This window comes from Apteryx rowi, unplaced genomic scaffold (assembly GCF_003343035.1).
Source record: "Apteryx rowi isolate R43461 unplaced genomic scaffold, aptRow1 scaffold_7, whole genome shotgun sequence".
NCBI classification, from domain to species: Eukaryota; Metazoa; Chordata; class Aves; order Apterygiformes; family Apterygidae; genus Apteryx; species Apteryx rowi.
The window spans coordinates 1,699,930-1,713,250 of record NW_020450982.1 but is presented as its reverse complement, the minus strand read 5'-3'; the positions used below and the strand labels follow the sequence as shown (position 1 = coordinate 1,713,250).

General features: G+C 35.1%; 1 protein-coding gene across 1 annotated transcript in view; it reads right to left on the bottom strand.

Moving 5' to 3' along the window:
• FAF1 (Fas associated factor 1) overlaps positions 1-13,321 on the bottom strand; it is a 175,645-nt gene that overhangs the window by 117,765 nt on the left and 44,559 nt on the right. Inside the window, exon 8 of the mRNA XM_026086933.1 lies at positions 8,832-8,937. Within this exon, the coding sequence (XP_025942718.1) occupies positions 8,832-8,937 (106 nt within the window). The remainder of the gene's footprint in view (positions 1-8,831; positions 8,938-13,321) is intronic.

Below are 13,321 nucleotides of genomic sequence, written 5' to 3'. Positions count from 1 at the left end.
CAATATTGTCAAAAATCCTGCTCTGAGCTTTTTCAGTCTAATAAGATGACCTTGTACAAAAATGCTTGTTTTGATTATGTCTACTTTGCTGGAGCTACAAGGCCATATATAGTGACAGCTGCATTTGGGAGGAACTTAAAACAAATTTTATCTTAGTGGCACCTAATCCAGCGACTGGTACAAGCAGCATGGAAAAGTCAGTGTCAAAATTAAACAATGCAGGCTTTTCTAGGAACAGATGCTTTTGCCTGCAGCTGTAAAAACCTTAAAACAATCCTATACCCCACTGTCTGGTCACGCAACTATCACAAAGCAAGGCATAAATTTTGCCACTTATTGCAAATGTTTGCTGAGAGCTTCTATAACCCTTTTTAAAAACAGTAACAGGGATTTATTGAGGGTGATTATGAGGCCATTTTATCCTTTAAATGAGTGCAAGACTCCTCAATTTATGCCCATGATTCTTGGTACAAATACAAAAGAATAACTTTTTAAGTTCATGTTTTACACAGGAATATAACTGAAGAATTGTAAGAAATGGTTTTACTACGGAGATAGCAAACAGTTTCACTCAGATGTTATGGACTGCGTAACAATAAACATTATTAATTCGCATTTGAAATCACAATTGAGTATTTTCTTTGCATAGCAATTATGGAATGATTTAGTGCTGTGCTATAATTACACTACTTATATCTAAGATACTGTAGACCATTTCAGTGCCACATCTCCACTAAGACTGTTAAATATACTCACCACCTTAACCCTCTGGAAAGCAAATCCCTCTGTTTTTCTATTAAATGAATGCATTAATATTCTCTAAATCTAAACTGTATATTACTGAAAAAAACTTCTATAACCCAAAGAATAGAAGTAAATCGTCAGTTCCCAAGGAAGTGAGCAATTTACAGAGTCAAGAATCTAGCTGTGTTCCATACGAACTTAAGGGTTTTTAGATTAGCTTCTGTTGTGTATTTAAAAGTGATAGCACCAACATGATTTACACAGGTACAATATTTTCAAATATTTTCTCACTAAGCAAGCACTCTAAAATTGTGAAGTGTTTCCTTTCTTACTCAAGTTAGAAAAAAATAAATAAAAAAAAAAACTTTTCCAGAACAACAGTTCATTAGCACCTCACTATTTATAAGTATAATTGGGTTGTTTGATGAGAAAACATGAGAGAACACTGTGCCTACTATAATTTGCACAAATACAAATTTCATTGTTTGAAAACAAGTCAGCAATTCAACGACTGTTATTGTTTGTTTTTGTTTTTTAAAAAGCAAAGTATATATTATACAATAAGAGGAGTGATCATAATATAGTTAACATAGGGAAGAAAGGTTAACCTATGCTCTACTAGACTCTAATTTACAACCTGCAAATTACTTTTAATTGTGAAAAATGCTAACATTTAGTTTTTCATTTATGACTCAAGTAAATACAATTTACGTAGATAGCAGTGCTATTTAGCTGCAGAATACGGCTTTGCCACTTTAAATGGACAAGAGCTAGGAACATAGCTGTTTAATATGTTCATAAAGCTGCTTACGTTTTCTTGTCATTTCATGCTAACACCTTTTTAATAGCTAGCATTATGACAGAAGCTTTGCACAAAAATTCTTCACCTCTGAAAGTAAAACAGCAAAAATTCAAAATCAGAATAGTGAGTTATGGATTTAATTGCCGTTAAAAGAAAAACAAGAAAACAGGGTTCTAAATTAGGTCTTGATCCCCAAAATCCTTAGCATCCTTGAATTACACGAGCAAAGCCATTCAATTCAACATGATTACTTCGAAAATAAGGACAACTCACATGACTGAGCATTTATGGAACAGAACCTGTAACCAAAATTATAACAATGACTCCTCATTACTTTCAAATTCAAATAAATTGATCCTTATCCTTTGAGACCTTCTCTCAAACCCAGCCTACATTTATGGAGTGTAATAGAGACAGAGAGAAAGGAAGAAAGAAAGAAAGACGGGAAGATATAAACATACACACAAACTACAAGCGTTGACAAATCGAAAGCTAACAGATGTGTGACTTCTAATTAGTTATAATAATCTGTGCTTCAATGCTATTGGAACATGCCTCGCCTTCCTTTGGAAATTAAACAGCTTCCTTTGGAGTTTTAATCTCTCTGGGCACTTCTAAATTTATACCAGAAAAAACCTGCTTTCAGTAAATTTTAGATATCTACAGTGATAACTTTATGAAAGGAAAATATTAAATTATAATTATCCTAAACAGACACAGTCTTGTGAAACTAACCCTACATTCATATGAAAATACAAAGCATTGACTATAATGAATTTGATTCATCCTTGGACACAAAGCTTTACCACAGTAAACTCAGTCAACTGTTGCTCTTGCTTTTATATTCATAGTACTTAAATAGCGCACTTTAAAACAAAAAAAACTCCAATTGGCTTTTCATACATCCACCCTCCCCAAAAATAACGCACTTGAAAAACCCAAATGATATGAAAAGGCTTCAAGGCCTCTTTTCTCCTTTTCACAGCACTTTTTTTTTTTATTTCTGTTTGCAGTAATCTGCCTTTCACTTTCTCATTGCTACAGAACAAACGAGGAGGCTCAGCACTTTGAAAAGGGGGCTCAATGTGTAATGGGTCCACTAGAATTAATTTAGTTGCACCAAATCCATTGAGCAGCGAGGTTTTTTTCTCTTCTCAAATCATTTTGAGTCGGACGCAGCCCCCAGCCTTTGTAATTCTAGTAAAGCACTTAAAGTGCACAGTAGGTGTTCATCAGGACCATCTGGTCAAAAGCAAAACAAGCTGCTGATTTTGCCTTTGAATAGAATGAAGCAAGTGTGAATTAGTCTCTTCAATTAGCACTATTACAACCTGTCAAGTGCATATTGTAAAACAGGATTATTACAGTATTGGTCACCAGTGCAATTATTTACTCTCTGCCTTTTCTTGCATATAAAAATGTCCATGTTTACTAGTTTTTGATAACTGAAGATCGTTTCTTTAATGATATGCACGTCCAAACCCACCAAAAACAAATTACAGGTTATGAAACATATTCTGTCAGGAATATATTAAGCTTCATAATTAATAGAGACGTAAAAGAGCGCCCTTTATCTCTTATTGATGTTTCTGTTGCATAAAAAAAAAAAAATGGTTATAGACCTTTCTCTATGCAATTCCTTAGAAACAGAACTATGTCCACAGTCAGATAGTTATATATCTTAAATGCCAAGTAAAGCATGAACAGGTACGTAATAGATATTTTCTCTTTATTTCCCAAGAAACTTCCTTTCCATACAATTTTTAACTTATGACCATTTACAAGAAGTTAGTCTTCTTCCCTCCTCCCCCCCCCCCGTGGATACATTTTAGTTTAGCAATATGTTGTTTTTCTTTTTAAAAAAGGCAAAAAATAAAATCAAGTTCATGTAGCATTATAAAAAAAGATTTTTTCCTCCTTGTTTAAAAAGTTGAAACCTAACTTGCTAGATGGTACTCATTTACCACTGTAGAACACTGAGGCTATTACAGTAATAGGTGTTTAAATTATGTATGCTGTTGTAATTACACACTATAAATTGAATACAATTGTTACAGGACAAATTCCTTTGAAAAGCAAAACTTTCAGTTTTCACAGAAATAATCTAAGGATCTTGAGTACATTCAGTAGAACAACAACACTTATTAGCTTCTCCGATACTATGAGAATAATTGACCAGTAGTATAGAATATTTGTGCACCTCCTATCAAACATTAAAATGAAATATTAGTTACTGATTTTATTAGCATAAGAATAGGGTTTTTTAACTATCTGAATAAAGCAGATAAAAATGTCACAACATAACACAACTGTTTCTGAAACTGTTACGTATGTACAATATTTGGGTATGTTGATACTCTAATCTCTGGCAGCATATCCTACTGCAATTACTACGCTACAATATTAAAAAGATGAATATTATTATATATACATTGCGCATTCCCATGCCAATGTCTGACCTTTACTATAGGTGACCTCACTCAACAATAGCTGGCTTGAAAATATTTGTACAAATACCAAAAGTCAAATCTGAAAAACGGACAAAACCTTCTTCAGTTGAATTATTTTTCTGCCTGTTGAAGCAAGTTCATTTACTGTCGCGTGAAAGGGACATCCCACATCTACTCACATATATTTACGTATTACCATTACCTAAGCCTTTTAAATTAAGTTTCTGCCTGTGTTTATATGTTTTGGTTTTGTATCTTATTTCACATTCATCCACTTATCCAAGAAGTTTTTTAAAATTCTGCAAAACGGACTTCAAACTATCAGCAGTCTCTACCAACACAGAATTTATAGTTAATGCCATGCCAGAGCAGTCCGGTGTATAGCTAGTTCCTCCTCCCGCCTGCAGTGCTATTGGATACATTGCTTTCCATATCCCACCTTAGCCAGCAAGTCTATAGGGAACAAAGAACAAACWCGCTACCTAGCCCAGGTGACGGGGACGCTCGGAAGCTGGCCTCCGACTGCTTTAATTGGCTGAAGGAATGGCCTAACGAGCCGATGCAGCTATGCAAAGGCGCACAGTGTTTAGGAGCCCATCTTCTTTGCACAGATTTTACATTTTACTAGGAATGATAGCACCTGCTACAAGCTTTACCTAGTATCCTCAACTGCAATCTCCAGTAGTTACCCCCCCCCAAAAAAAACCAACACACAAACACRCACACATATATATATTATATATATATATATAAAATCTTCAAGAGGCCCAGGGTTTCTGCATATTTAACTTGTCCACCCTTTAACAGCCACAGCCTGTGTACACTAGGTACTGCTGTAATCCTGCCCATAGGAATCACAAAAAAGGCTTCAAAGACTATAGCGTCAGTTAAATAGGCAAATGCAGAGTCCTTGTTTTTAAGGGAGGTAACTAGTTTGTTAAAATTTTCTAACTTTTTCCCCCCCCCCATGTCACTTACTAAAATAACAAAAAGTGTGAAGCATGTTATTGTGATTAAAAAAATAAAAGAGGGCTTTCCAAATTCAAGAAGTTTTTCACAAATTAGTTTTACTGTGCCTACTCCAGGATGAGAACAAAGTTACTTTTCAGGAAAATATTTAAATATTCCCCCCTCTGAAAAGAAAAAAAAATAATTAGAAAAAAAACTTGTGCTTCGTCTCTGAACTAATATAACTACAACTCACAAAAATGAAAAGTAGAAGAAACATTCATTCCTAGTATATAACAAGATCGTAACAGACAAAAAACAAACGAGGTTGAAAGTGGCAATGTCTTTTAAATTTCAGCACATATCTTCTCAAATCAAAATTTAAAAACTCATCTCAACTTTCAACAGCGATAGCCTCTACTAATTATCAGAGTAGAATAAAGAGCGAGTAATCAGCCTGAAAACTCCTCATAATCTTCTAAGAATTAGCGCTTCAATTTGTTAGAACTGCCCTTATTTAACCATACACTACATTGGAAAAGTATTAATTTACAGTCTCCGAACTGGCACAAAACCTACTCATTTCCAGTTTAAAATGCGGATCATGGAAAAAAGTAATCACGATTTTTTCCCAGAACAGTATCTGCCCAGAATTAATTTAATACTGCAATTTTACAAGAACAAACAGATGTCAGAAAACTGTGACACAGATTAATTTGCAATTTAGGCCAACATGTTATCATCAACTTTCCAAGTTAACAACTCCTCTACCCAACTCGCAAAAAAAAAAAAAAATCCAACACCCAGAATTTTTGGACAATTTGCATTTCATTTTTTATTTTACTTCTGAGGATTTGTTATAGGTTGCAGATCCTACATTGGTATAACTGATGGTAATTTATTTATTTWTTTTTTAACTGAAAAATTAAATCTTAATGTGTAAACAGTTCAAGATGTGGAGAAAACATGTGATAAGAGCACTTTTGTGTGCCATCCGAAATCCACCTATGGAATGAGTACAAGAGAATTTGTGGAACCAGATCTGAGCACTGTGGTTCAGGCTTCTCTCTGCCAGCTAATTTTCTGCCGGATTGTATTCCGTACAACAGCAGGATTTTTTTTTTTTTTTTTTTAAGTAACAGTTCATCCAAATATCATTTGAAGCACACATTCTAAACAAAGAAAGAAGAAAACAGAACCGAAGCAACAGTAGTTTATTAAAGCACAGCAGATAGCTCACTGGATTTCACATTAAGCCACTGCAAAATATTTGTGACAGCTCTGCAAGGTTTTTTGTTGTTGTTGTCGCTGGAAACATTTGCAAAATAAATATTTTTTATTCCTTAAAATTTGCTGCACTAATAACAACAACAAACCAAACAACTGGCCCTGAAGAGACAGTTGCACTCAACTGTGGCAAGCAATGGAACATTTATAGAATTTTAAATATTTCTTTTAATAATTGATGTAGTCATTTTGAATCTTTTTGCATAGGATACAACATGTGAGTAGATTGCATTAACACTGCTTAAACATTTCAACTTGTCAGTATGGCCAACTCGATTTCTGAAATATTTGCAGTATTTTCCCATCGAAACAGTAATAAAGGTAGAATAAATATATGCCACTGCTTTATAATCACTGAACATTAATGAATATTTTATGTCTTTTTAAATCTCCCTGTTTAATTTAAAAGGGTGAAATTAAGTCTCCTCCCTGCAATATGCCAATTATCTGTAAATCAAACAATAACTTGGCCATTATACTCCTTTTTGTTAATATACCAGAAGCTAATTTGAAAACACTGAATGGCATTTATAGGTAATAATTGAATAGTCCTTCCTGCCCTCTTGTGGTTGGCAACTGCAACTTGCACAAAGCTCTTCCACTATTACAAAAATACACCAGAAGGAAAGTAAACTATTAATTTGTAAAAGTGTGAACAAGAGAGTGAATAAAAATTCTAACAGTCCCTGGAGAGGAAAGAGAGAGGGAGAGAGAAGAAAGAAAAATATCACCGATTCCTCCAAATCACACAAAGCCCCTAGATTCATCGATCGTTCGTTACAACGCTCACTCTATGCTAAAAGAAAGAAAAAAAAAATTAAATTAAAAAGCCATTAGGGAGTTACCATACAAAACAGTGCTTGTTTTCTATAATTAGACAAGTGTTCGCCGTCCCTTTTACCTCAGCCAAGTCCCCGGGGATTTCAGCGCGACTCTGTGCAGACACGCACAGTCACCTGTTCAGCGTCGGCCGCCGCAGCAAGGTCCAGAGGTCTTTTTTCCACACTAGCTTCTGATCGTAATAATTTTTATACGCTGTGTTGGATGCAATACTTCGATATAAGCGGTAAAGGCAAGCAAAGGTTTGATGCTAGGGCTGATTTGGTTATGGGGTGGCAGGGTTTGGGGTTTTGGTCCTGAAGGGGTTTTTTTTGTCTGTTTTTTTGCTTTCAGTTGTTTAAGGGGGAAAATCACCCACTCGTTTTTAAATTAAGTTGACTCTGTATGTGACACAGTGACTACAACCTGTAACTACCAACAAATAAGATGACTTCAGTGCCCGTAAAGGTAGCCTAAGTTCCCACGCACTGTACCACCTTTCTGGTTCCTTTAAGACCCTCCAATAAAATAGTAATTCATACAGCACATATAAAAAGAAGCAGGCAATATGTATGTGTTTTCTTTTAGCATCTCACAATTTAAAAATTGAAGAAACAATACAATTATGATCATTTATTTTCCTAAGTCTGCAAATTATTTTTAATTTTAAAAAGTCAGAGCTTAGCCTCTCAAAAAACACACATAGTTGTGTCAGTTTGTTTATATTAAAAAGTAACAGTTAAAAAAACCACACAAAACAGTTTAAAAACACAAAACAAACCAACCTTTTGCACAGAACAAAATCAGAGTTTAGATCTTAAGAATAACAGGGTTCATGATGAAAATAGTTAAAGTCCATTTTTCATGGCTATTGCTCCTACAGCTAATATTATGGAACTTAAAATAATCCTATTTACAATGTCACCATATCACAGGAAAGATTTCAATAAGATCTGTTCAACCCTGAAAGACTGACTGAGAGAAGTGTCAGACCGATAGCAAACATATATTTAATTTGAAAAGCAAACATTTATTCATAATATTTTGTAACGTGAATTCTGAAAATTCAGATTTCTAGATTGTTTGTCGTGTTTCTTCAGGTTTCATAAAGCCCCCGTGTTAGTGGGTTGCATGGAAAACAAATATCTGAAACATTAGACATATCGTGAAGCATTAGACAACAATGTTTTGTTTAGAAAGGAGTTTGAAAAAAAATACACAAGGACTGCTTGTTCTAAATTCGGAGGGCCCAGACGTTTATTCCTACAGGACTTAATTCTGACAAAGTTCTCTACAATACCACCCCTTGCTGGCCGCTCCACAGAAYCGCACTGGCACCGTCGTACAAAGAAACCACTTGGCTCCCAAGCCAGGCTGAATTACAGCACTGCGAGAGCGACCRGCAATGGTAGAGGTGCTTACAGAACGGAGATGGAGCTGGCTAAAAGCAAGCAAGGCAGTGGGAGCTTCAAGGGGCTTAAAAATACAATGGATCCGAACAACCRCCTTTCCTTATCGTTCTTCAATAACTCAATGAACGCCGTTCACSTATTTTGCTATCGCGATGCAAAAGGAAACATCTTTTCTGCATGATTTAATAGAAAGCCTTTTTTAGGTCAAGTCCTTTAATCAATTTATAGCAATCTTGATTATGTGAGTTGATTAAACCAAAAACTGYGCAATAAAATACTCTCCAAAAGGATGGTGTAAGCGCTCTTTAGCRGAGTTGCTGTTAGCTATAATGAGCTACACGCACTCTTCAGCTGCGAAAGGGAACTCACCTCCTGAATGGTACTGCTTCCTGAGAAGTTGAGGTTGTACTCCCGCTGGACTTCTCGATGGGTGACGATCAGCATGAAGTTTTGATTTAATGACTCCTGCAGGGCCCTGAAATGGTTGAAAGAAAAACAAGAAAATCAGGGATAAGCATGTTGTAGCTTGTTTTACAGCTAGACGCAAAAACCCCAGGGTACCCTAAACTCTACATGGACAAGTCCAGGCACAACATTATCATCTCTCTTTTCACTCTTAAACACAAGAAAGCATGCTGAGAATGACTGAAGGCCATTCTTGAACTCCTTCCTTAATAAGGTGACTGCAGCCTTTAAAGCTCTTCTAATGTTAAGTATTTTCAAAATTGAGAGAGTCACATTATCATCACAAACGTCAGGTATATTTAGCACTCACAATGCCATTAATACCAGGCTTGTAAGCATGTTGATGACCAGACAAAATATCAAGCTAGAACGCACATTAAAAACTGATGGTAAGCAGAACAAAGCAAAGCATGCGCTTGCTTCTCTGGGGTTACCTGAAGCATAAATCAAATGGAAATTCTTCCGCTTAGCTTCATTCAAAGCGCATAAACTCAGCTAATTAGAACTGGGAAACTAACCTCAAGGTTTCTCATGTCGGTATTGAGCATTTAGAGAAATAAGTTCTACTCTTTTTTTTTTTAATATGCATTAAAATATCTTTAATAATTTCCATTGAGGAAAAAAAATCTTAAGATACAGATTAAACAGGTCAATTATATGTTCATGTTGTCACATAAAACTTATCTTTTGTGATTTTCCTGGTAACAAAAGATCTAGACATTAGAAAAGCATCCTCCTTACTTAATTAGAAACAAAATTCTGCAACTATCTACTTTTCAAAAGAGAAGACAGGACTTGTATTACAGATAGGGCTACTACAGCTGTGTACAATCTTATACATAGGCTACAAAACTGCAACAGCATTATAACACAGCTTGCTACCTTTCTAAAAACATATGTAAACTTGACCTGTTCAGTGGCATATGGAATTAAATTGGGTTTATTCTTTCTTTTTTAATAACACGCTCATAGAAGAATGATAAACTATTTTGGTTTTTTTTTTCTTTAGATCTTCACTGTTGCAATCTACTGCTTCACTTCAGTACTGCTTCTTCAAGCAATAAAGGACAGATTCTGTTTGGACCTACCATGCAGATGAAAACAGCTGTATCTTAACATACAAGAAGACAAGAAAGACTGCTAGACTGTTTGAGTCCAGATATGTTAGTTTTTCTTCTGCAAGAATTGCTGGTCTGCAGTTTTGCTACTCAGATGGTAAGGAACCCATGCAATACTCATTTGATGCTTTAGCAAGAGATGCACGATTTGCTTTAACACCTCAAGAAAAGTTACCTTAAAATATCTTCACTCAGCAACATAATATGGATTCTGTGACATCCTAAACATAATAATCACATACTACAAAACAAAACTATAAAGTGCTGTTTCTCGTTTTACATTTTTGTAATATGGAAGATAAAGTTTATTCATTGTTAATGCTAAGAATGTTCAAATATATGACAGACACTACATTTACAACTGAAATAAGTCATCTATGCTTAATGTGAAGTTAGCTGCGCTTGTCACAAACTAATAACAAGCTAGAAAATTTTTAAAATAATTAACAATCCCTCTAAGGACAAAAAATAGTCCTGAAAAGTATATTTTTTCAAGTATATATTTTAACTCCCATACTGAAATGCAGTTGTTGTGGTTAGACTGTAAAATCGTGACTTTAAATATTCAAACACTTTCTTATGCATCTTCATTATGAAAAATAGGATAATATTGAAATTTTAAAGTAAAAATCTGTGTTATATCTGTAATCTTTTTGTCCTCAAGAGGATCAAGTCCACTAGGTCACATGATTTGCTATGATCATATACTTTTTTTCATGTAGTGGAGCTTTAGTATCATCTCTTCTTGGAATGAACAATCATTTATGTATTTCTATGTTACAATGGATTAAATACATATATATTCTACTACCAATACTACTGCTCTGTTCTGCAAAAGATGAGGGATCCAGTCCTGAAAACCTGAGTAACACTATGGACTACAATATTTCAGGCCACAAAGACTTCTTTTTTTTTTTTTTAAATGAGACAACAGCCAGATGTCTCTCAGTTCTCAAGGAAAACGTCTCAGAAAACAGGAGCAACAGTGAGGTTGCAGGGATGTTGCAGGTAACAGAAATACATGCAATTGATTGTGAAAATCTGAAATTAAACAAGGAGGGAATTTAAATGGAGATGTAGCACAAAATATTCCCTTCTCCAAGAAGCACCAGATTCTTGGTACATATTCAGAGCCAAATACAATCAAAGATTTGGCTAAAAATTAGGGTATCTAAAAAAAATAAAACCAAACCTTGGAAAATTTGTTTTTGAAATTGTTGGCTATTAAAGAATATGACCGATTATTCATTTTTTCTTCAGAAAGATAACGAGGAATATGTGCAGGATAAAATTTATACAGAGATACAACGGTCAACTGACCCAATCCTTTGGGCTCCCATACCAAGACTTTGCATTGCCCGAGAGCCACAGGACATGAACCGTACAGCTCGGGAAGCCGAGGGGCGGAGGAGCTGCTAGTGCATGTGAGGGGCAGTAAATGCCCGTAACTTTGTAGGTGTAGTAATACTCCTCTGCGCAATGGGGTTGATTTTAACATGCAGCTGGACAACCAGTGATGCCAGGCCCACCAACTCCCAAATTCGTTTCCTCCAACGACTAGGGACTTGGATTACCCCAATGTCTTTGGGCTGACAAAACTCTGCCTCCAGACCACACCTTGCCTTAAAGTCATATTTACAACCATTAAAGCTATCATCAAATGCACAAAACAGAGGTATGTAAAGGAGACTTCTAATCTCATTGACAGTAAGCTAAAACTTTTTTTTATTTTTTTTAAGGTGCACATAATAGTATTAAGAGCCTGACTTCAAACACAAAGCACATTTCTAAAATTTTGGCTCCAGTGCTTGAACAGTTTCATCTTCCTGCAACTGTTATCAGTGGACTACAGTCTTCCAAATGAAGTATCTGCATAAAAAAGGTGGGGGGCGGGGGAGAGCGGGAAAACTAAGTCCCATTGAAGTCGAGAAAGATTTTTTGCCATAAGTGCTAACAGAATTTAATTTATCTAAGGATTAATTAATGGGGGCTGGGGGCAAATTCTAGAAACAGGATTAAAGTAGGCAGCTCTCATCAGCACCATGTCCCCCTAACCGCAAATCCCAGCTTTCAAAGGCACTTGCAGATAGGTTGCACATTGCCATTACATTTTTTTCCCCCCCTCAGCTGAATGAATATACATTCACTGTTCAGCATAGGAGACAAGGAAACTCAGTGATATTTTTAGGCACCAGCCTTCCATGGTAGGAACAACTCTGCCTACATCAAAAAAGCAGCAAGTCTGAGCACAGACAAAAGAGGACAGACCTGAGCAGTCACCACACTGACCATTTCTAGCAAGAAAGATCCCGATCGGTTTAGGATTTCACATGGATCACACATATAGCATTGGTTATCAGCATTACCACAATGCATAAAAACCGCAGTGATGAACCAGGATTCAACAAAATGCAAACAAAAATGTTCTTCTTTAAAGCTTAAATTTTAAGCAACAAAAGATGTAAGAATTTGCTTCTCTAAACTCCAAGTATCAAAAGCTCAATTAAGAGTCCCGAAATGTTTTATTCACTAGCTACTCTGTATGTCTCAATATTTCGATACGGTACAATTAGAATACAATTCTTATAAATTTACTATAGAACCAAATTTAACCAAAAAATGTATAACTGCAAATAATGCTCATCTTAATGGGATAGCAACTGTCCAATCAGTTTAAGCAACACTAAAGCAAGATGGTATTAATATTGACATTTATTATATTTTAAGCTTCCAGTCTTACTAGTTTTCTGCTGTTCTGTTACACTTCATATATAAAATAGATTGGTTATATCTATCACTAAGTACTGTCTTAATGCTTTGACTTTTAATGTACTATTTTTTTTAATAGCATTATTCTTTGAAATTTTAGAGATATTTTTAACTATGAAACCAAAAGTATATCCTTAATCAACGATCAGCAAGTGCTCTTTTTTATTTCAGTGCTGTAAGTTTTTATGAAATACTCTCATTATTTCCCATTATGCAATATCTTCTTCCATGACAAGGAGATTTCCCCCAAAATCTCAGGATTTTATATAAATAGGTTTGACACAAAGTAATTAACATTTCCATTTTAAACTTACAGATTTATACAAGCTCATGTCAACAGAAGTCCAAATTTACTGTAATTACAGATTATTTACATTAAAACAAAATAAGAAATCAGTATGTAAATGTAATGTTTGTTGTAGCTAATGCAGCAGGAGATGGTAGATTAGGTTCAGACAGCAATCAGTTAGCAAATCTGGCTAACATGTAAATGAGCAGAAGCCCTTT